The 24,867-nt window shown below is 35.0% G+C and overlaps 2 protein-coding genes across 3 annotated transcripts in view; both read left to right on the top strand.

Annotated features, from left to right (window-relative positions):
* Nucleotides 1-11,864, top strand: part of TSGA10 (testis specific 10) — a 22,943-nt gene extending 11,079 nt beyond the window's left edge. The window contains exons 11-20 of one of the 2 annotated variants that reach the window (XM_072413225.1): nucleotides 816-970; nucleotides 1,735-1,781; nucleotides 2,376-2,544; nucleotides 3,628-3,738; nucleotides 4,476-4,661; nucleotides 6,712-6,921; nucleotides 8,518-8,720; nucleotides 9,255-9,359; nucleotides 9,636-9,782; nucleotides 10,575-11,864. In XM_072413225.1, the coding sequence (XP_072269326.1) occupies nucleotides 816-970; nucleotides 1,735-1,781; nucleotides 2,376-2,544; nucleotides 3,628-3,738; nucleotides 4,476-4,661; nucleotides 6,712-6,921; nucleotides 8,518-8,720; nucleotides 9,255-9,359; nucleotides 9,636-9,782; nucleotides 10,575-10,599 (1,358 nt within the window). In that variant the 3' untranslated portion in view covers nucleotides 10,600-11,864. The remainder of the gene's footprint in view (nucleotides 1-815; nucleotides 971-1,734; nucleotides 1,782-2,375; nucleotides 2,545-3,627; nucleotides 3,739-4,475; nucleotides 4,662-6,711; nucleotides 6,922-8,517; nucleotides 8,721-9,254; nucleotides 9,360-9,635; nucleotides 9,783-10,574) is intronic. The other variant, XM_072413232.1, reaches the window with a different exon arrangement.
* A 1,366-nt stretch (nucleotides 11,865-13,230) lies between these two features.
* Nucleotides 13,231-24,867, top strand: part of CRACDL (CRACD like) — a 44,020-nt gene continuing 32,383 nt past the window's right edge. Inside the window, exon 1 of the mRNA XM_072413216.1 lies at nucleotides 13,231-13,485. The gene's annotated coding sequence lies outside the window, so the exon portion shown is untranslated. The remainder of the gene's footprint in view (nucleotides 13,486-24,867) is intronic.

Raw genomic sequence — 24,867 nt, 5'->3', positions numbered from 1 at the left:
CAGCAGCCATATTGTGTAAATATAGTAAATTCTGTTCAGAAGAAGAGCTCTATCTGTCTATATGTCAGAAAAAAACAATTTGGTGATTACAGTTTTTTCACTTGTCACTACACTCTTCTTGGTTTGTTGATACAGCAATTAAAGGCTTCTAATTTGCCCTGTGTACATTCCTCCTACAGCTGGTCTGGCACACTTATAACTCTGGTAAAAGTGTGCCAGACACTCTAAAAAAAAGTAAAACTAATTTGTTTAATATTTTCAGGTACCTATTAAAAGAGGGATTTTGTTCCCAAAAGAATTAACGAAATGGCAACTTTGACTATAGTTCAGACTAAAAATGTAATAAAGAATAACAGAGAGACACTGGCTTTATACAACAATCGTTTTTTCTTTCAATCAGTTTTATTAGTTTTCAACATAACAAAAACTTACATAACAAAGCTTACATAACGAACAAGGGACACAACCAAAAGGACGAAAAACAGGGGCTAAACCCCCACTTTTGCAAAAAAACAACAATCGTTTTTTCAATACATTTTTGGCCGCCTTAGTGCTATGATAATATGTACCAATGATTCATAATCATTAAACACAAAAAAAATCTATAAAGGCATTGTTTATGAAATATTTGCTGGAATAATATACGTATATGTATGACAGCAAATTTTTGGCATTGCACATGACTCAGTCTCTTGATACATATTATTGTACAGATATAGCTTCATCTTTGCATACTAATTCCTGTCTCTTTTTGCCCCTGTTCACGTCTTTCTTTCACATGTTTTGAACTATGCTTAACTGTATTTTCCATATAGATGAACAGTCAAGCCAAAACCTCATGCTACAGGAAGAAATAGCAATGCTCCAGAGAACATTATCTGAAGCGAACAACGAGAAGGACAGTTTAATATTCAGCATGGATCAAAAAACAGAAAAGATTTCCTCACTGGAAGATAATATTTCTCTAAAGGTACAACAAATATCATCTAGTATTGTGTGTCTTTTGGTAATCTTCCAGCAATATATCATTATGCTTACTTCTCCTGTTAAAGATGAAACATATTGAAACTGTTATTAAGTTGTGAAAAGATTCAGCAGGGTGAACAGTCCATTGTAGATATCCCAGCAAGAGATCCTGGTCACTTGACCAACAAATTCCCATTGAATTACAATGCAGCAATGTCAGCACTTCGTCTATAGCTTTTTAATATATGTTAACCTTTTCAATGGTCACAGCCACTGTGGGAATATCGAAACCTGGGTGCATAGATAATATTAGCTGAAACTTCCTGAGTTTCTCAGAAAACTCTAAAATGTTACAATATGCATGTTTGCTTATTTGGTAGGTAATACCCAACAGATAAATACTAACAATGCAACTTGCAACAATGCAGACAGTTTTTGATAGTACAAACAGACATAATCGTATAGTTAGTGTATCTGAATATGGTCCTTCTCAAATGCCAAATAGGCAAACAAAAATTGCATATAAAGTAAAAATATGAAATATAAAAAAATGGTGATATATGATTAACTAAAGCAGCAATTAACTGTATAATTGTAACTGTAACTACACAAAGTTGCTACAAGCTGATTTCTTTTGTACTCGAAATACAGCAAAATTTAGCCTTATGCTTTATTCTATTAAGTTTAATCAACCTAGATTTTATCCTGAAAAGCTTCAGGGATATTAATTGGCTCCTGATAGTAAAATTATTCTTTTTTCTTTTTTAGGAGAGCACAATACAACGTATGTTGCGGGAAATGGAGGAATCTACACGGTAAGGTTAAGCTTAAATGTTATATGTTGCTGCTTGATTTAGGCCCAATTTGTAAACTGTGTAATATTATATTAGCTTGTAATATATTATAGATGTGTTTTATATGAAATTATTACTCACCCCAAAGTCAGATATGTTGCACAAATACTGCTCAAATTTCTGTTATGGTAATAAAAATAAGGCATTTTATGTTTTACATGTGTAATTATCTATCCCCTCTTAAACTCTTTGATAATTAGATGATAATGCAGTGCTTGTCATATGAAATGGATCTGCCCTGCAGGGTATGGGTTCTCATGATATTGGTTTGTAAATAAACTATACCAAACATTTACCTTTACGTGCATGAGGCGTTGCTTATTATTGACCTCAACAAAGGATAAGATGAAATTCTTTTTAATGAGATGTTTGATTGAAATCAGTGTCCTTGCGAGCTACTGCTCACTGCTGAAGGAACCTGGGAACAACGCTTGGAAGAATCCTAGAGGTCCACAGAACCCTGGTTGAGAACAACTGTTCTATACAATTTTTAACTCCTTTATTATAAATACATTCCTCTACAAATTTGTGTAATTTTGTTCTTTTTTTGTGTAGGCAATCCTCCAAGACTATTAGCAGCAATGAACAGGAAATCAACCGGTTGCGTCGCCAGCTGGATGAAATCAGTGATGAATTGACTCGCACTGGAAGGGAGAAGGAGGCAGTTGTTTATGAGAATGGTGATTTGCATGACCAGTTGTCCAAGAATAAAGTGGAGATACAGGTAGAGGATAAATCAGGCTATAGGTCGCTGCTTCCTTTTTATTGTAAATTATAATATTATAGATATCATTTTTGTCTTGTATAAATATGACCAGGCTATTATATGTGTACTATGTTGGTATTCTAGAGAGCCAGCTAGTTTACTCATCAGAACTTCATCAATCCCTACTGCCTTAAACACTAACTGCAATAAAAGGCTTCTCAGTTTTTACACATAAGTTTATTTCCATTTTGAACATCTTGGCAGGTAAACGATAAGCAAGCTTTTTTCTTGTTTGTATTTTTTTATAATTTAAACTTTTATTGTTTTTTTTATATTGTATTGTATTTTTTATCTTATTTTATTTATTTGGTTTGTGCATATCAAAAAGAAATGTTAAAAATCGTACAATCAGTGAAACATGGTTGTGTGTGTTTTGGAGGGTTCTATAACATATTGGCAACCTATTGGAACAGCAACAGCTACATGAAAATAGCCCTAAATGTCCCTGTTTGTAATGAAACAGGTTAATGACTGATGAAAACGGAATGCAAAATGATCCGTTTTATTTGCCAGTACCATCTACTTTGACAATAAGTCACAAGTGTAAGTGGAATTGCATAACTGAATGCAAGATTTGGAGAGCACTCCAAGCATTTACTCAGAAGACAGGAGTACAACAAAGAGGTTTCTGTAATATAACCAATGCTCACAAACCTGTTGGCCATATCTTATGGCCTTTTAAATTATCCATAGATTCAAAATTTAGAGAAATTAGTTAATGGACTGCATTATATGTTAATTCATGCTTATGAATGAGCTGATTGGTATTGCTTATGTTTAGATCTCATTACAGGCTCATTTAATTAAGAACCTTTTACTGGGGGGCAAACACACAGGGGGTACAACTCAGGTGCCTAAATGTTGCCCCTATCGGAACTATGGACAAAAGGCTGGTAAAGTTTCTTAGCCACAAATAACCATTTGGATGCTTAGGATTTGTTCAACTATGTTACTGAAATGCAGGAGCCATTATTGGTAATGTAAGAAAAGACAACTGTGATAAATAAACTGTAACTACAATGCTTGTTTTATATTTTCTAGACATTAACCCACAAAATAAAAGACGGTCAAAATGAACTTCAGGATGTAAAGTTAAAACTTCAAGGAGCTAAGACAGACATTGCCCGACTTGAAAGTTCAATAAATTCCAAAGTAAGTGAATTGCTGTTCATTTATTCTGCCAAGTATTTGATATCCTTATCGTTTTAGGTACTTTGATATTAGGTAACTGCAGAGTAAACTAAACAGCTATTAAACAATTTCTTTAATCATTTCCTTGTAAGAACAGGTATGTTGTGGAAAAAAAAACTTCTAGGTGTTTTACACACAAATTCAGACAGACAGGAAAGGTGCCATATCCTTGGCACACTTCAAAAAGCATAACATAAAATGCATGCCTTGCCTGATGCAATGATAGCAAATTTCTCATAGTTTTAGCGATTTTCCATTGAGACATTGAGATCCTTTTAAATTTATACAAACTTATTACCTAAATTGTAATAACATCCTGTTACAATGAAGAACTATAGATGAATGTCCCACTGGTCTAACAAATAAATGTAGAAATTAAAGTTCAGTCAGGATAATAAAAAGGCCAACAGGCGGGTAAAATTGTGTCAAATGGAACTTGCTTTGTAAATTCTAATATTTGGCAGGAACTTATTTGAGTGGATCTCGTAATTTTTCAGGCAACATTCAGCAGGTCAGACACATGAACACATAGATTTTAATTTAGAATTTTTGTACTTGGAAAAAAAACCCTTTTCATATTTAATCCACTGGAAGACATATAAGACCCCCTGGGTTTATGCAGTGCATGTTTGGACACTAAAACAGTTGTTCTTCCACAAAGGCTCTATTTCTCCTATAACAATGAGTTATTTTTCCAGGAAAAAGAAAGTAGAGACCTTCTTGAAAATTATCGTAAATCTTCATCTCAGGCAGAGATTTGGGAAAATAAATTTTACCAACTTGAAAAGGAGTTTAATTCTCTGAAATTGGACCTTCTTGATGTAGAATCTGAGCGGCGGAGATTTAAAGAGAGAGTCGATTCCCTAGAAGTTGAAATTGAACAGGTAAGAAAAGATAACATTTTTATTACTATAACTTCTAATTTTATTCTGTCTTTTGCCATTTTTGTAAGGACATCAGAATCATGTTCCCGATACCTAGCACGTTTTTGGTACTTCAGGAGATGACAAACAAGTTTTAAAAGTTTAAATAAAGATAGTTAAAAAAAACCATGAAAGGTTATTTATGAATACAATTTACAACGGTATCATTTATTCAAATATGATGCAGAGCAGAAGAAGCTCTGCCCTGCATAATCCACTGGGAGAATTCAGAATTCAGCTTTCTGTATTATCATTATTGCTTGACTGACAGGCATTTGCTGTGCTCTTGATAAAGATCAGTGTAGTTGTCACATTGACAACAGAGCTCTGTTGACTACATAGGGAAAGCAACATTATCCCAGCGTAATCTATAGGACTAAGTCGTCATTTTGTACAGGAGACAGGAGATGCGGAGGCAGCAAAAACTCCTAATCCAGCTGCTACCCTCCACCACCCTTCCAAAGAATACTATCTTTGTTTGTATCAATCATTGAGCTATTTTTTTTTATTAATTTACAATCCTATTGAAAATTAGCAGTGCTTCCTGTCCCACAAGTTCCAATGTATCACCTTTTCACCCCTGTTGTTGTCTGTCTGTATCCCAACCCCCTTCATCTTGTTGTTACATTACCTGCAATAATTTCTTGGGTTTTTTTTTGCACTTTTTATAATGTCCATATCAATATGTTGTTACAATTTTAAAATATATATTTCCTATATAATTATGCAAGTTACGGTCAATAGGTTTAGAAAAGTCACTCTGTAAATGGATAGAGAACTGGTTTAAAGACCACATCCAGAGAGTTGTAATTAATGATTCATGAATAGGTCTGAATGGTCTAAGGGTATTAGTGGTGTACCCCAGGGTTCAGTGTTGGGACCCTTACTGTTTAACATCTTTAAAAATATATAGAGTTTGGGATTAAAAGTACAATTTCTGTGTTTGGCGATGTTACCAAACTATGTAATCCATACAGGATGTCTATAATCTACATGCAGTCCAGTTTTGGGCACCAGTTCACAAAAAGTACATTGTGGAATTGGAGAGAGTGCAGAGAAGGGCAACTAAACTAATAAAAGGAATGGAGGAGCTCATCTATGAGGATAGATTAGCTGAACTGAATCTATTCTCCCTTAGGAAGAGACATTTAAGGGGGGATATGATCACCCTGTATAAATATATAAACGGTCCATATAGAGAACTCTCTTCCCCATTATTCACTTTGAGATCATTACAAAGAACAAGAGGGCACTCTTTGTGTCTGGAGGAAAAGAAGTTTAAGCTCTGGATAAGGAAGGGATTCTTCACTGTAAGGTCTGTGAAAATGTGGAATTGACTCCCTTAGGAAGTAGTTTCAGCAACTACTATAGATTGCTTTAGGAAAAAGCTGGATGCTTTTCTAGAAGCACAGATATTAGCTGGGTATTAAGGATTTACAATAAAGATAACAGAGACTGCTGATCCAGGGAACATCTGATTGCCTCATGGAATCAGAAAGAATTTTTTTTCCCCTGTTGAAGCACATTGTACCAGATTTTTTTTTGCCTTCCTCTGGACCAACTATGTCTTACAGGGTTTTATATCTGGGATAGGTTTATTTCACTAGTTGTTAAACTTGATAGACATGTCTTTTTTCAACCTAACCTATGTAACTATGTATCTGGATGATCTATTTTCATCTATTACTTCATGTCTATTACTTCATGTGTATAACTATGCTTTGTACTTTTGGATCTTGCATTTTGTATATTATTTGTATTATATATTTCTTGTCTTTTTAATACAACAGATTTACCCATAAAATTAGTAGCACAAATAGGCTTCAAAAACTAGTTAGGTTTTTCAGAATACAATTTCCTAATTCTTTAACACCAAAATCTGCTTTTTGTGGAAAACGTTTAGACCAAAGTATGCAAATGTTCTGTGCTTGCAACCAGGGTTTTTGCACTGGTCTTGTGCGTAGACCAAAGTACCCAAATAATATCAATTATATTGATTTTTCTCCATCAGCATATAACCTCTGAGCAGTCCTATAAATCTCAATTAAGCAATTTGAGCAAATCAGTAGCAAGGACAGAGGAAGAGCTGCAGCAGGCCAAAGCAGAGAAGTCTTCAGCCCTCGGTGACCTGGCCACAACACGGGAGCTTTGTGTTAAATTAGATTCTGGCAGAGAATTGATAAATCGCCAGCTCTATTCCAAAACCCAAGATGTGGAGCGGGTATGTTATTATGTAAAAAAAAATTGCAATGTGTGTGGGCCAAACACAGGTTCCCTTTAAAAGCAATGTCTTAAATATAAGCTATGTTCCTAATAAAAGCACCTTCTGTTTCAACAATTGAAGCAGATCAGAATAGTTGTCATATTGACAGCAGAGCTCTGTTGATTACGTAGGGAAAGCAACATTATCTCAGGGTAATCTACAGGACTAAGCCATCATTTTGTACAGGAGACAGGAGATCTGGATGTGTCTTGCCCTAGAAGTTATAATAGATATACCAGTTATATTTTTAGGTGAATTACACATTAAAACTATATTGCCATTCATTCCTGCTGCATACGATACACTGGTCCAAAGACCTTCTTTTGTGCGCTGCATTTAAGCACCAGACTGTGTTGCTTTTTGTCTGTCCTTTAACTAATAATGGAATTGTAATTATAGGGCCATCACTCTGCTCTACCCTACTGTTAGGTTATTATTACTGCACTGTACAAACCAGGTAAGCCCTGACCGATGTAATGTGCTGCTCTAGAAAGGACTATGGAAAGCTAAAAGTAAAGACATTCCAGGCACCTGCATTAGCTGTATGTGAATGAATACATAAGTGGCCCAGAAAGAGGTTTTGCTTAGGTTAACGTCTCTAGGTCCCATTTCTGATATCTAACAAAATTTTCCCCTTCGAAAGACCTCTAAATGAAATCCATTGCTTCCCTTCCCATGCACAGTTTGATCTCTCTCTAAAATATTGTTTACATAGGAAAATTACCAGAACAGGCGCCTATGCAAAACACCTAGAAGAGACATTTGATCAAAAGCAATCACTCAAATATTAACTGTTTCTATATTGACACAGCTTTTCACAAGTAATAAACATACCTATAAAGTCTCACGATAGTTACACAAAAGGCTGTGGTAAGAGAATAATAAATTGCCAGAAAAAATACAGGTTAAAGCAAAATGATAGTCTTTTCAATGCATTACATGTGATTTCAGTAATTTCACTGAATGCATTACAGTCAATAGACAACCATGGTGTACATTGCTGGCCTTAGGACAGAAATCTTTCTAGACATAATGACAAGATATCTGCTTATCCTGAATCACACCAGGACCTGCTACTTTACTTAAATGACTTGCCCTATGGATTGAAGGAGTTGCTGCCTGGCTTATATTGTCCTATGGTCGGGTTGTTCATCTGTATTTTATACAGCTGGAAAGTCAGTGAAAACAATTGTTGTGAGAAATGTAAATTATTGCCCTAATATTGGATCGGTAGTGGGACCAGGATGCTTCTGCTTAGTCAAAGATGGAGCATGAAAGATGTATTAATTAAGAAATGACTGTACTGTATGATCCCATGAAATTGCAGTTATCCCAGGGGCTAACATTAAAATAGAATTATCCCAGCCATCTAAACCAGATGGTATTTTCATAAAAATCTTTTTTATCTTGTATACAGCATTTTGTGACTTTTTGTCCAGTGCATTCAATGGGAGCTGTTTTAGAAAAAACAAGGCACATAAAGTACTGTGCTCAGTAAGTTAAAAGAAGAGATGTACAATAATGCAGCAATCTTTTCCACATTTTCTTTTACAGTTACAACATGAATTTGAATCTTCTTGCTCTGAAATAGAACTCCTGAGGAAGCAACTTGCCAGTGAAAGAATCACTGTTAAAAATTTAGAGGCTATTCTGGTCTCCAACCAAGAAAAGGAATTTCAGGCCCAAGTACGAGTCAAAGATCTGGAATCAGAGCTACAGCTGCTTGGAGATAGGTTGATGCTGGCAGAAAGTAAACTGTAAGTAAACAGGCAACTCTATTGCAAGATTAAACTTATTATTTCAAAATGCAAAAGTCTACCAAGTCTATGTGTAACATTTCTGTATACTCTGCTGGAAAAAAAAGTATTTTTGTAATTTTAATAAAAACGATTTTATCTGAAAGCAAAGAAGCAGGATTTACCACTCATTTAAAATGTTTTTAGTTTCCCTCATGTATGACCACATGACTTTTGGAACTTTTTAATAAAAATTCTTTAGATATGCTTACTCAGGCCATACATGTCATATTGTACAGTGTTAACTATTAATCTTTGGCTATGCATTTCTTTTAGAGGGTCTTTCTTTTAAAAGTGGCTTCTGCTGCTAATTGATGTCTTTATAAATATCTGTGTTTGTAGCCATTGTATCATCTAAAAAGCATTCATTCCAGCTCATTTTTGTCTACTATGTCTACTGTGTAGTACACTTGTATTTAAAAAAAAATATCATAGTATTATAAACCATCGCTTAATTGCTTGAGTGATTTCTAAGGATATCATATTCCATTTCAGAGGTACTCATAGCCGGGAAGCAGGACAACTAAAAAACAAGGTAGCACAACAAGAGGCTGAGCTGGAAATCACCAGAAGACAGCTATCCACAGAACGCTTTGAAAGGCAAGTGTATTTGTATATGTATTTTATTCTCATCATCTATCCTAACCAATCCAATAACTTTATAACTCCTTAAAAGGGCAAAGTTGGGTCATTTTCTTTTAGTTGACTTTGCTGAAATTTGATTGGTGTATTCCTGTGTTTTTTGGTTTATGAACAAGAAAGCCAAAATATATACAATTGAAATTCGTCAGTATGAAAACTTCAACAGTTTTACCTGTTTTGCTAGTTTTTGCTTTTCTAAATTATATTTATTGAATGTTGAAAACTTTTCTATAGGGAGCTTGCAGTCAAAGAGCTCCGCCGTCAGAATTTCCAGACATCATCAACTTTTAGGCAGTCCCCAAGTCCTTCTAGGCTTTCTCCTGAAAGGTCATTTCGTTCTCCAGAGCGCCACTCCAGGTCTCCACAAAAATCACTGGACAGGTAAATGACTTCATTATGCTAAATAAAGAAGAAAATGCCTGAATAAATATGCAATCTATTACATCTAAGTTTTTCTAATTAAACATTGAGTTATGTTTATTGGGTTTGTTTATGCAGGATAAAGTAAAAATTAGGTACACCAATGGTAACTAAAATCTGCAGAAAACTATAAGACACTCATAGATAAGGGTCTTTATTTTTTTTATTTAAATTTATATAGTTAAGTTGGTATCTACATATTATAGTAAGTAATATGATAAACCAGAGGTATTACTATGCTTGGACTGAGTACAAGTTTTCTTAAAATCAATATACCAGGAAATATAAGGCAGATACTAATGAGCAATAATTTATCCTTTAGCTAATCCTTTATAATTATTAATTTATTTCTTTATCCTGCACAAAAATGTATTCCATAACGGCACATAATTCTCTGCTACACCGTATGTAGAAGCCTGTGTAACATGTTTCTTAGTTGCATACATTTGCACATACATCCCTTAAAACCCCTAGCATTAATTGTTTGTTTTCTCATTTTTGATGAGATCTCTCCACAAATCCTCCTGACATCATTTATTCTTTACTGTTCCTTGATAGGAAACCCATGGTACATGAGTACCTATAGATATCTATTTGATAACAAATTGTTGACAGGATTAGAAAACATAAATGTATGCTGTGAACATTTGCATTTGGAAATGGTACCACAGAGTGGTCTGCTTATTTTTTAAAGTGATTTTCCTTGGATATTTTCATAAAATTTTGCTAATTTACATACTTTATTTTTTGCAGGAATCTTCTGTTTAGAAATTATTAACCAATGATACATTTATGTCCAAAACTTCATGAATGACGCCCACTTTTCAGCTGGTCATCATGGGAAAGGAATAAACATGGAGACACCAGTTACACAATAAATAAGCTGTGATTTCCTAATGATTTTTTTAATTTGTAATGTGTTTGTGACATAACTAATACTTTGCATGATCAGTTTTATGATATGTACCTACAGCAAAACATTCTTTGTACACACTGACATTAGGAGAGGGCAGAAATCCATAATATAGTCATATAATTGTAATATAGACATGGACTTTGATATCTGTAATCACTGACTTTTTTTATTGACGTTCTTACCCCTATGGGCATCTCCACCTAACAGAGTTACAATGTCAGATTTGCATACAGACACCACATGTATTTCTCTGGTTAGCACATATGTGTGAGCAAAGCCACAGATTTATGGTCTGACATTAAAGCACAACCTCTATATACAATGAAGTCAGTTTATTTTGTATGTTTATTTAATACACGGGATATTAATCAATTTGGACAATGCGCACACTGATACTATGTGATCGCTGCTGCTATGGAATTTCCTTGGGCTGTTTGCACATGGGGTGGAATATCATTGTCATCATCATAGTCCATTTCAGCCATTAATACATACACATTCAATGCGTGTTAGTTTGAAGTTGTTTACATTTTCACATAATATTTTATATATATTATCTGTGATCAATGTGTTTAGCTGTGCCAATTAAATTATTTTGTACATTTTTAAATGTTTTTTAAACAATTGTGTGATGCATTTTACTTAATATTTATTCGGATAAATAATAAATATAAACCGAGGAATCAGACAATCTATTCTAAAAAAAACATTCTGATAAAGGATAGAGAGCTGTTTTGGAGAAGTGAGCATCTTAATATTGAAGATTTAAAGGTAGGATGGGCCAAAAACAGCATAAGTCTTCTAAAGAAAAGATTCATGCAATTGATGGCTCCTAGCTGTGAAAATTAGTACAAAAGTCTAGTAAAAACAGATTTTTTAAAATTTAGATTTGGCGTAAGAATGGGCACTTTGTCAGGTCTTTTTGCTGTCCATGCCCCCTTTAGGTTTGAGTTCTGCCTAAGCATGTCATCCTTTTTCTTCATGAGCAGTTTGACGTTTTAATGGAAAATCTCTGCAATTCCTGCTTTAGCTATAATTTTTTAAGCTTTGTGTTATGGTGGGGTTTTGTATGGAACATATATTTTTTATTATTTTATTATTCAATAAAGTGTTTTTATTAAAATGTGTCTTGTGAGTGTTTCTGTTACTAATCTTCACGTTAGTATGTCTGTGCTGTATGCAGGGTGAGTGATATTATAACCCTTTAATGGTGGAATATTTTCATCCATGCAGATAAAATAAGACACAGTAAAGTTTCTTTGTCACTTTAAAAACTTTGCAAACACCTCCGTGCAAAAGAAGACAGTAAAAAAGAAGCAAAAGCAGAATGTAATGTCATATATGTATAAAAAATAAATTCCTCTAATTCACAGCACATGTATTGCTGGTAGCAGCCATTATGCATGTCTGGATCATATCCTGTTCAGAGGAAGTTGTATATGTGAGAAATGTGATGTTGTCCTTCCAGTTTAATTAGCAAACAGAAGCTTAAACTGTTAATGCTGGCCCTGGCTGCTGTGGAGCTGTGTAAAGCTGGAATTAGGACAAATTATTGTAATTGTACTAGTTGTATTTAGAACTGTGCCTGCAGCTACACTTAGTAGTAGCTCACCATAGTCACCCATAGGAATGGAATGAATGAGGGCAGTACTGCTTGATGCCACCCCTTGCAAAAAGGTAAAATGTTGGTTTATCAGGAACCAACATAACAGATGTGGTGGTTGACAAGGTGCCAACTGCCAGGAGCTGTCCAGGAACACCTGTTCTCAACACCTGTCTGAATATAAGAATATAGATGTAACTTAGGAAACATACAGAGGTTGCCATGTCTTACCTCCAGAAATACTAGTTACCTGATAATCATGCTGATCCAACTGCTGCAATACTTTGATTCACTAACCGGAAACAACACGCAAATCACACATTCTGACTTTTTCGATCTGTATACCTGTCCTAAGTTAGTGACACAGACATCAATGGCTCAGCATGACTACTACCAAGCAGTCAGCAATGGCACCTTTTTTTCTGCATGTGTTTCCTAAACAAGTATTCCAGTACACAGGTATTGAAAGAAACATGTCTTGAGAACAATTGGAGGCTGCCATTGCAGTCAGAACACTGATCTACATACATGTTTAAAGTAAATAGTGTAGAAAATAATACAAATTTTGTCCAATATCAATATAAAAAGGAGAAATCAGTAAAAACATATTTGATAATTCCTCTGTATGGGTTACCTTTAAACTTTGACAGCCTGCAAGGTTTGAGCTTTGCATAATGTTTCCTGCAGTGCTTGTATTGTCTGTTATCTAAAGCAGCCAATTATCACTATGCTGCAAGGTAAATCATTGTATGCTTATGTGTACTAAATAGCAGAAACTGTGCATGGTTTCTTATACATGCAATTCACATCCAGGAGGAGGAGATGGTGGAGGAGGAGGAGGAGGAGGGTGTCCTGGAAGAAGCAGCAGGTGTATGGGGAAGGCTTGCTGCACTCTCACTCTTCCCCGGCAGGGCTCCCAGCAGTCCCAGTGTGAATACAGCAGGAAGAAGCTGCTTCATCCTAGAGCTGGACTCTGAGCTGTGCTTGCTCTGCACACAACTCCCTGCAGGACAGGGAGCATCTCCTGTGGATTTACACCCTCAACCTGCCTCTACCTAAACTCCTGATGAGTCCCCCTAACCACTGAGCCAGGATTAAACCTCATCCTCCACTCACCTGCCCTCTATTGCTGACCCAACACTCAGGTAAGAGGCTGTACCCTCCCAGGTATATATCTAACACTGTTTATAAAACTCTTAGTTGTGCTTCCTATTATTCTCCACATCATAATAAGTTATTGTTTTCATGGACTTATTTTAATAATAATATTACCTGCAATGTATTTCTTTGTAGACTGTTTGATCATAGTCATAAAACAAAAATATTTTGAGATGTATGATCATATTACTAAAATAGAAAAAGCTAATGTAAATAAGGAAATCCAAGTGTATATTTATTGTATGTGTATACCCCACTGATCCACATGTACATCACAGCACACCTGGGGCTGCATTGCATTGCTGCACTGTACTAAACTTTTACTCTTTAAGCGTGTTACTGTGTTTGTTTTGTCTGTGCTCCACTAAGTAAGTTCCCGTTTTCGACTTTGTCCAATATGTGTTTGCTTTATGGGCTAGAATATTACATAATATATATATATATATATATATATGTGTGTGTGTGTGTATTTATATTGATATAAATTTGGCTGAATTTGCCAGTGAACATTAAACTATTGTTATCAATCTGTATGTCACTAATATTACATATATATATATATATATGCCCCAGTGCAGTGTTATCATTATTTTGTTGCAGAAGCCTCTGGATGTGCTTCAGTGTCTGTAGTAATGCATACCAGGGGTAGGCATTGTGTTAGTAGGTGGCCACTTTCACTATATAAAATTAATACCAAATGTTGTGATACTTAGAAATGCAGGCGTTGCTTCAGAATGCCACCCCATGCTGCCATATGTAGCGCTGGAAGTCTCATTGCCTCCGAGGCCTAAAAAGTCCAATGGGTTAGTGCAAGCAACTAGCATAGCATAAGAACAGATGTCTATGTAGTTTGTGTAACAGCAATATGTAGAGTGCTGCAACACCATTTCCCTTATATTAGAAATTATAGGACATATTTTCAGTTATAAATAACTGCTTGAGGTCATTGTAGCCCCCAAGACTGGCCTTGGTTATATATGCAACCCCTTTTTCTGTGCAAATAGGAAATAACATATGTAATCAAACATGATCCCTGGTGAGAATGGGACCATAATTTTGGTTGGACAAATCTCAGTCAACAGGATTTCTAAAGAAACATTCCTAGTTTCAGTTAAATCTGTCCGTATGCATATCCACTCAGACCTACTTCTTATATGAACCCCCCTGCAATACTATTTGAACTTCTGGGAAGCGGGATTTGTTTTTATTTTATAAACTATAGGGATTATATCAATGTGTTTATAAAGGTGCTCAGTATGGCTTTTATCACAATGTTCTACAAAGTTTGTCAGTATGGCCTATACAACAGTGTTCTTTAAAAGTGACCTGTATGGCTTCTATCACAAGCCATAGCCATGTTTTATAAAGGTGGTCTGTATGGCTTAGATCTCAGTAATCTACAATGCAAGTTTGTATGGTTTATATCATAGCAATGGGGTTTATATCAATGTGTTTATAATGGTGGTCAGTATGGCTTATATCACAGTGCCCTACAAATGTGAACTATTAGGCATATATCACAGTGTTCTTTGAAGACTGTCTATATGGCCATCACATTATTGTACAAAGCAGGTTCCCATGGCTTATATCAAAGCATTCAGCAAAGGATTTTGGTATAGTTTATATCTTAGTGTTCTACAAAGGTGGTCCTTGGGGCTTATCTGGCAATATACGCTCTACAAAGTTCTACAATATAAGTTCTTCAAATGACATAATAAACATAAGTGATCTATAAGTGTATAGTGCAAATTTAGTAATTTAATTCAATTATTCTAACCCATGAATAGTAACTTGCTTTGGGTAATTCACTTTGCACATTATGATTGCACTTGACATTGACTTACTGCAAAAAACCTGACCTGGATTTGTAACTTTTTAACTTTCTTTTGGAGATATGTGCTAAAACATTTATTAGTATGCAGATCTGCGTACCTGTAGTCTATATCCTTCCTCTGAGCCCTTCACACTTGCTTATGGTTACAAATAACATATACCTTTGTTCCTTCTCCTCCTTTTTCACTACTGTGAGACAGATTTCCTGCATGTCATCATTGTTGATTTAGGATTAACCTGTTTGAACTACCAAACTTGAGCATTATGTGAGATCAGGCTTCGGCCAAGCAGGAAACAATACACCTTTGACGTTAGTCTCAATAGTGTCTGGGTTTCATTGGAGACCTCAGCCATTGTTTGTAAATCTTGAGAACTTGACACAAGCCTTGCATTTGAAATTAATGAGAAGTTCTTTTTAGTTTTATACATTCTAGGTGTTTGCACATGTCTCTTGTGTAATCTGCTAGTTTCTATTGATGTTTATGGCTACAGTAGGTAGGGCTGTACAGCAATTGCAAATTGCATATAGTTATTTTGGGAATACTTTACCTGAATGATCCACTTATGTTTAATTGATAACCATGGAGTTAATGTGACATTTAACTTAATTATATCATTTATATAGAACAAATTGTGGTACGATTCAAAGAGAAATTTAGCAACAGTGACATACTACCCCTATATTCTTTACATAGCTCAAAAATAATACAGTAAAACACTAATAAAAAGATAGTATCACATTACTTGTTAATTTTGTTTGAAAGTACATTTTGATATAAAAATACTTTACAGATGACTAAAGAAACATGTTTAATGAGGTAGGTCAGTAACCGTGTGCAAGATTGCATATTTTGACTCAAAAATAAAAAAGGCTAAGGCTGATTAAATAACATCATTTTTACATTTTTTACACTTTGGATCTGTTGTGGACAGTTCTTAGAAGCCAGTATGTATCTTCAGTTGTTCCAGAAGTTCCTGTACATAGCTTCCCAAAACATCAAACACCATTCCTCAGTATTCCTTTTTTGAGTTTGCAAACCTGATGTAAGAAATGTTCCTTGCAATGAGCAATCTGTTTAAGTCACGTCAATATTCTGTTCTACTATCTGTAAGGGTGGCATTTTTCCTACTACCCAACAATGTATAAGACATTCTTCCCAATAACCACCACACTGATGTACTTACAGTGGATATAGTAATTATAGCACTGATTCCCTGAAGACCTGAAAGTTTTTTCAAGGGTTACTCTGTTAAATATTCTGACCACTACTCTATAGGAGGAATTTTTCCCAATGGCAACCAATGCAATTTATTTCCACTGATTGATTAAATCTGAACACCTGAAAAATGTTATTAAGAGTTTCTCAGAGGTTAAAATGTTGACAAAGGCTAATATAGTAGTTGACCCTTCAAATCACCTTAAAAAAAGAGAAAGCCTTTAGTTTGTGAACAGAGTAAAGCAAATGGGCCATTTGTTAGTGATTTGCTCTCTCAATTGAAAATAGGAATTGTACTTGTCAACTACTAGAAATCTTCACCTTACAAACACCTTAAGGACTTGATCCCATGTCTCAAAGTCCAGAAACATAATTCTCCAGTAATAATTTGCATTCCATCAAGATAAATCTGTGCGGCACAAGTTCTATTTCATACCTTATTCCAGTAATTATTGGCCACAAACTATCACGTATTACTGTTTGTTTTCTACAGAAACAAAATTAGCTTATATTACGAATGATAAAGTGCCAGCAGAAATGAACTGAATGGGAGTTGATGAGTTATGACATAACCTGTAATGTATGACTTGGTTATTGTTAGAGTGAATGTACTTTCTCCTCTCTGTGAGATAATGTTGAGAAGGAAGGACTGAGCACATGGGTTTAAAGATGAATCTATATTAATCGCAGACCATTTAACAGATGCTTTTGTGTTCTGAAGACAGCCCAAGTAAGATATTTAAAACATCCTTAACACTAATTCACTGATCAAGACATGTGTAGTAATTCATTTACTATGAACAGGATTCAGAATTGCAGGATGTAAAACCAGAACAGAAGGTTAATATGTGTTTAGATGGATTATAAAAGCATATCAGGCTCAATATTCCCAGAAGGCCAAGTTGGGAGCATAGCATTACCTATTTAGACTTGTAACATAAGCGTGGCTATAGGTACCTCTCAAACACTGGGGAGCCTTGGGAGAAAACAAAAAGTACAGCATAATATACCTTTTATGGGACTTGTTTATATTTCAGCAGTAGACAGTGTAATGGTCTAATAAAATGATTATTTATTGTGTTACACCTTTAAACATAGTTGGTACATCTCCCAAGTATACCTGCCAAACATTTGCCAGCCTTGGGAAACTTTAACAAGTACAACATATAACACATCAATAAAGAAATAGATCAGTTGGAGGATCATATGGACAACAGATTTCAGAGCCAAACCATTTATATCATGTTTCATCATTGTATCTGGTGATCCCATTATTCCATTCCTTTGGCACTTTGTTACTTGCTGTTCATGTAAGTTTAGACTGGTGTAGGTATATTACCTTCTCTTTACTTCCTATGCACATTTACTTGATGCAAACATTCTTTTTATTGTAGTCATGTACTGACATTGTTGTCATATTTTGGACACATTGCTTTCAGAGACAACAAGTCTTCCAGTGTTCTTTTAGAAAAGTCAGGATGTTTGATAAAGGCCTTTCTAATAGGCACCCCCATTTTTAGGTGCATGTCAATCCAAGATGTTCTGCCATGCCAATGGTTTCACCAAACAATAAATGAGGTAAAATCTCGAACAGAAACACAGACAGGTGGGAGTACCCAGAGGAAACCCATGCAAACACTGGGATAACATACAAAGACATGCAGAGTCTAGCCACTCAACCAACTGTGCCACCCATAGCTGTGTAAATATTTATCAGTGATAATGCTGTGGAGCAAAAGCCTTGTGGACACAGTTGTTGTCCAAAGCCATTTATGATTGAGATATGTTCATGGTTAAGAAATTCCACTGGCAGAAGAAAACATGCTCCTTAATGCTGTAAATTTCTATCCTAATGATATACGATAGGATAGGTTAATGTCCACTATATGGGAGTATTCGCAGAAAGAGTGCTAATCATGCCTAAAAATTGACTTTTATGCACTTTTATTGCCTTCCTATGGTTAAATTAGGTTATTATTCACTTGACGTTTTCAGACGATGATTGCTAAATTTTAAACCTTGAATTGACATTGTCAAGTTTATCAGGAATAGCTAAACTTTTAAGGATTGCCCCTCTGATCTCTCCCAGGCCGGCTCCCAAATCACTCCTTTTATACAGGGATTAAAATAGTTCCACGGTTGTCTGATCAGTTTACGGCTGAAACACTTTGGTTTCTCATTCACTGCAGAAATGTGAACTGCCTTCAGAAATAACTCTAAGGATTTCATATGTCACCATGGAAAAGCCATGGAGTCTGATATTAAATATTTAACCAACCCTTTTGTACGTGTATCATCTGAAGCTTTTGTGTTCTGTCTTTTTCATGCATTACAAATAACACAGTGTAGAGTTGTGGGTAATGAGTAAAGTCATAGTTCAAATTGGGCCATTGATACTTCTCTGAAACCAGTGGAATGTTATATGACAGGCTAAATGTGACCAAAATAGAAAACACAGAAAATGTTATATCGTTTATTCTCTATATTTTCTTAGGTTTGCTTCTCAACAAAGCAAATCCACCCAAAATGATTTGTTTTGTTTTTAGTTTTGGTTATATACTGAAAGGATGAATTTTTTTTTTGTTTCCTACAATTCAGCCACCCCAAAGTAAAGATTACTTATATTATATTCTGGTTCTCCCCTACCTCATCAGTAGTGATCAAACTGATTAATGCAATTGTACAACATATGCACAATTTTTTTTAGATTTACCAACAACTATTTACTGTGATGGCCTACACAAATAATTCAATCAGTTTGTATTCAGTAAATTTTGTTCACAGTTTTGGAAAACCTGGAGAAGACTTTACAGATACTATCCAGCATCCTATAATGTTGAACTTGCTCAGATATATGTATCACATTCACAAAACTAATAAATTGTATTCTGCTTGTGTTTTAGATATTTTAAATATAATTTAGATCTGTTTTTATTCTAAATAATACCATCAATATATATATATATATATTGATGGTATTATTTATATATTATTTATATATATATTTATATTTATTTATTGATTTACAGCTTTGTACCAATGTTTTTTTTCCATATCATTCACCACCTAAATGGCATCAGGCACATATATATACCATCAATATAAAAAAAATCCTCTAACCTTCACCCATATATCATGCTTAATCCTAAGGGCCTATGATATATTGCAATGTACTTGTGACTTCCTACATGTATTATCTGACACATATGACAGGCTACATCCTTATTGGGAATAGTCAGTTACACTAAATAATATGTGAACTTTATCTCCAAAAGAAGTAGCTTTGACAAGCTGTATTTGTTCACGCAGAAACTTTTCTCAAATGTTCATGTTGGTTTACAAAAAAAGAATTTAGGTTGTTCACTTCAACATTAAAGTATCATTCTGCAAAGCATACCGGTAATTCATCTAGTTTAGTTAATGTAGTGCACATTCACTTTGCAATCATGTGCAAGCAAAAAATATTAATAATAAATAATCAGGAAAATTGTTTGCACATCAATGGATGGCTGAAGTTAGTTTCCCCTCATTCACTAAGCTATGTAAATTATCCCTTTAGGAGTGATATTTGTGAATGATTAGTTATTTATCACTTTGCTCATATTCAATTTAATTAATCTAACCTGTGCTAGACCTGTGCCAAATAGTGTTTATTCCTTTGCATACCCTTTTATACAAGTTCTTAGGTATTAAACCACTGTTCTGAGCACGTGTACTGGTGCATTTGTTGCTGTTCCAGTAAATTCTGCAGTGATACGGTTACATTTCTTTGATCAGCAAATAAGGGTGTATCATGAGATTGTGTTTGGCAGAAATGTACCTCTTGATAAGCCATTGTCTATAAATGGACAGGTAATGTACTTTATACAGAACGTTGTTGAAATACACTGTGGGAACATTAGTCATAACTATTATTCAGGCAACTATTCTATTCCATTTCATTGGACATTTTAGAGGTGTAACACATACTTTATGCTGACAAAACAGCCCCTGAAATCAGCATGTTTCATAAACATTTGTTTCAGTCTCAATTAAAAAGCCATTGTACAGGATAGCAAACAGGTTGGGAGACATGAACAGACCATTGTCATGCTACAACAGAAAGATTTAGGATCAGATTAAAATAATATCAATATCTGTGTTTGAATTAACATGGTAAAACCTATATGAAAATTCAGTAATTGAGTTTGCATATATAAAAGTGCTAATAAACTATAACATGGGTCTATTTATAAATGTTTTGCCCCTAAAAAATGTATGAATCATAAGTAAAGGTCGATTTAAACATTTTCTAGTTGAAGCCAATGTGAAAAAAATGCCTAAAATGATCTAATACATGAAGATGGTTTTATATAAAATGTTGTTTGCTTTCACTGAATTGTACAGTCTTTTATAAATGGTTCACATAGTATTTGCTAAAGTGCACTAATCTGACCAATATTGCTTTGTCTTTAAATGTTTTAAAATTTAACTAGTTGTTTTGTAAATTATGAATACTGTGAGCTCAAAGATAATTTACATATAATTACATTGGCAACAAGCAATGTTACTTGTTGTTGAACTGGATTAGCTTTAAAGTGAAGGACTTGCAGTTTGCCTGTCATCTATAAGTATATAATTACATCAGAATAGTTTTTTCACTAGGTTGTTATTGTAAAATCCATGAGCCAGGTTACACAGAGTTCTATACGACATAGCTACATACCCAAACTCTAATACACTGTAGTATCCAGTACCTGATACTAAAGTGATCTGTGCTCAAACTATGCACACTAAAATATTTACCTATTCTGAGCAGAAAGTAAAATTAATTGTAAAAACCTTTCACCTCTGTAGCTATAGACATCATGAAAAAGTATATCCTTAAAGTTCACAACATTAGCATTAAAAGAGAACTTTTTTTCCAATTACTTTGCATTGTTGAATCTTGGCATCTTTGATATGATCATTAAGGATACTTAAAGATTAACTACTTCAAAGTACATGCAGCTACAGAGATTGCTTGTTTTACAGCTGGTTAATATTATGCAAATAATTTAATATCCAAAGTTTGGGCACATTGGGAACTTTATGTTTGGATCATGTGTACTACATATTACTGTAGATTTTACTTTTAGGTTTATTTGTTTTGCTGCCCCTAGAACTATATGACTAAAAAAACTACATTCTACTTGCTTGAAGACTTCCTTAAGAAGAAAGGGGAACATGTTAAAAGATGCAGAACTATGCTGTTGTCCAAATCAAATGTTTTGTTAGCATTCCACAAATCTAGGTCAGAGTAATTTTATTTGATGTTTTGGCAACACCCTAAATGATTAAAGAAATGCCATTGGAAGCCAGTCACAAGAAACAATGTATACAGCATTACCTTCATTAGCATTGTTTAAAATGTCCTTTATCTGAACTGAACAGGTATTGTTCTTACTAATTTAGGTGCTTGACCCCCTTACTACTACAATTATATTTTGTGTACACAGGGACTAAACTAAAAAAGAGGCACACACACACTTTTTTTTTAAACATTTTTTGCAGGTCAAGAGAAGACAAAGAAAGAGTAGTCATAGTGTGCGCCACACATACAGTTGACCATAGAAATGCATTCAGTTAGAGTTTTACCTTCTATTTGGCTTATATGGAAACCATGGTACATCAAAGCTGTAGGTATTACTGCCTGTTTGTTCATTGACGGAACAAATCACAGTGTTGTATTTTCCACTCTTCTGGCTGTACATTATTGTCAGTGTGTTAATAGATTATTTGGCTATTGCAGCTGTGACATTAGAATTCATGCAATGAATTAACCTGTTAGTTATCTTGTTTTATACGCTAGTCTTTTTCTATTTGTTAAAAGGTTTCCTTTTAAAAGTACTACAGCACTTACAGAATTTGGTGGCAAATAAGCAGGCCTAATCTTAGCAAGTATAACCACAAAAGAATACCTGTACCTCCATAATGTCTTGTAGAACCAGGGCTTGACTAGTTTCCCAAACCCTTACTAACAGAATGTTAGACTACTGGCCCTTCCTCCTTCTACCACCACGGGTTTATGCTAAACATAGGTGTTGGTAAGGATACTAGAGTTGCTGCCTAGTTAGTAAAGCTGTATGTTTCTGAAAGGCATTTTTATTATTTTCCAGATATAGCCTTACGTTTACACTTACTCACTATCTACTTAGTCTGTATAATTGCAATTCAAATCATGCATGAGTGTGCATGTCTTGTAAGTGGATTACCATCTAGGGTAATATTGAGTATGAAGCAAAGGTCATGATTGTTTTTTAGTCATTTTGTGCATATAGATGTTTTATTGTAATTATTATAGTATTTTTTACACTTTTTATGTGTATGGGTATTCCTATGCCATCCTTACTGTTTAGCTTTTTCCTTTCCTTTTCTCCGTTGTATTGTACTTTGTGTCAAACATCTAATGTAGATTCCATCAGCATGCACTGTAAATGCTATCAGCATTTTACACTGCACTAAATTGTTATCTGTAAAAGTACAGTTACTGAACACTTTATTAGGTTCACCTGTTCAGCTTGGTAATGCAAATCAATTTGAATCAGCCACACGGCAGAAACTTATGGGATTTAGAAATGTAGACATTGTCAGGATGACCTGCTGAAGTTTAAACTGAGCGTCGGAGTAGAGAAAAATAGGTGATTTAAGTTTCTTTGAAAGTGGCATGATTCTTGGTTCCAGATTTCTCTAAGTATTTTAGAAACTGATGTGGTGGGATTTGTTTCACCAGGGCTTACAAAGAATGGTTCAAAAAAATGCCTTGATGATGTCAGAGTAGAATGGACAGACTGGCTCAAACTGATACAAAGGCAACAGTCAACTCAAAAAACCATTGTTATGACCGAGGTATGTAGAAGTTCATCTCTGAACACATACCACATCAGGCCTTGAAGTAGATGGGCTACAGCAGCAGAGACCACCACAAGGATGCCACTCCTTTTAGCTACGACCAGGCACCTGAAGCTACAATCTGTACAGGCTTGCCAAAATTACAAATAAGTAGGTTGAAAAAACAATATCTGATCTGATGACTCTGAATTTCTGCAACTACATACAGATGGTTGCTTCAGAATTTGTGGTCTACAACGTGAAGGCATGGATCTATCTTGCCCTGTATCAGCAGTCTTGGCTGGTGGTGGTGGTGTAATGGTGGCCTCTTAGTACCAATTGAGCATCATTTAAATGCAACACCTTGGGTGTAACTTTTATGCACTGAATAGAACCTACCAAAATTGGTCAAAATTGGTGACAGGATTATGGATTTCTAAAATTCATTAGAAATCCAGAGGGGGGGAGCAGCAGACATTTTATTATTATTATTATTATTATTATTAATAAACAGGATTTATATAGCGCCAACATATTATGCAGCGCTGTACATTAAATAGGGATTGCAAATGACAGACTAATACAGACGGTGGTACAGGAGAAGAGGACCCTGCCCCGAAGAGCTTATAATCTAGTAGGTGAGGACCTTTCTGGCCTGATAACACAAAGCTACTGTAGCACACTACTTAAAAACTAGTAATGGCTATGACAGAAAGGTGACAGAGCCACAAACCAATTATTGTGCCCATAATGACCCATGTCCACTGTCAAATGTGCCTGCAATGGAATCAGAAGTGGACCATGGAATAACAGAAGTAGGCTGGTTAAAGTAATCACTTTAGATCAAGTGAATGGCTGGGCGCATCATTTAACCCAAGACAAGATGGCAGCAAGAATCATTCTGTAGAAGAAGCAAGGCTGTTCTGAGGCTGTGTACGTTAAAGGATCTGCTCCTAATGTCCTGGTGCCAGATACCACAGGACACCTTCAGTGGTCTTGTAGTGTTGATGCCTCAGTGTGTCAGAGTTTTTGGCACCTGTTCTTAGGCAGGGCTTTAAGTTTTTACAAATCAGGAATTTTTTATTTTGGACAAAAATCATGGGTTAGGGTTCTCCTCTATAAATGAATTTTAAGCAAATCTAAATTAAACAGCAGGGTGGGTTTGTTGTTGTTGTTTTACAGAATTATTAAAAGTGACCCCCTATAGACACAGTGAACATATATGTTTATTAGATTTCAACACACTTGAAGCTGATATGCTCTTTTTTCTAAGTCTGTATAGAGAATTCCTATGTGTTTCTCTAAGAAAGTGTTTCTCAACTAGGGATCTGTGAAACCCTAGGGTTCCTCCAGAGGTTGATAATAGCAGCTTGAACAAAAAGCAATTTTTGCCTCTCAGGTCAGTTTAACTGACACTAATGATATTTTTGACATTCTTCCCACTGGCCAGCAATGTAAAAGGCATTCTTC

This window comes from Pyxicephalus adspersus, chromosome 1 (assembly GCF_032062135.1).
Source record: "Pyxicephalus adspersus chromosome 1, UCB_Pads_2.0, whole genome shotgun sequence".
Taxonomy (NCBI): Eukaryota; Metazoa; Chordata; class Amphibia; order Anura; family Pyxicephalidae; genus Pyxicephalus; species Pyxicephalus adspersus.
This window is presented reverse-complemented; position numbering and strand designations above follow the sequence as displayed.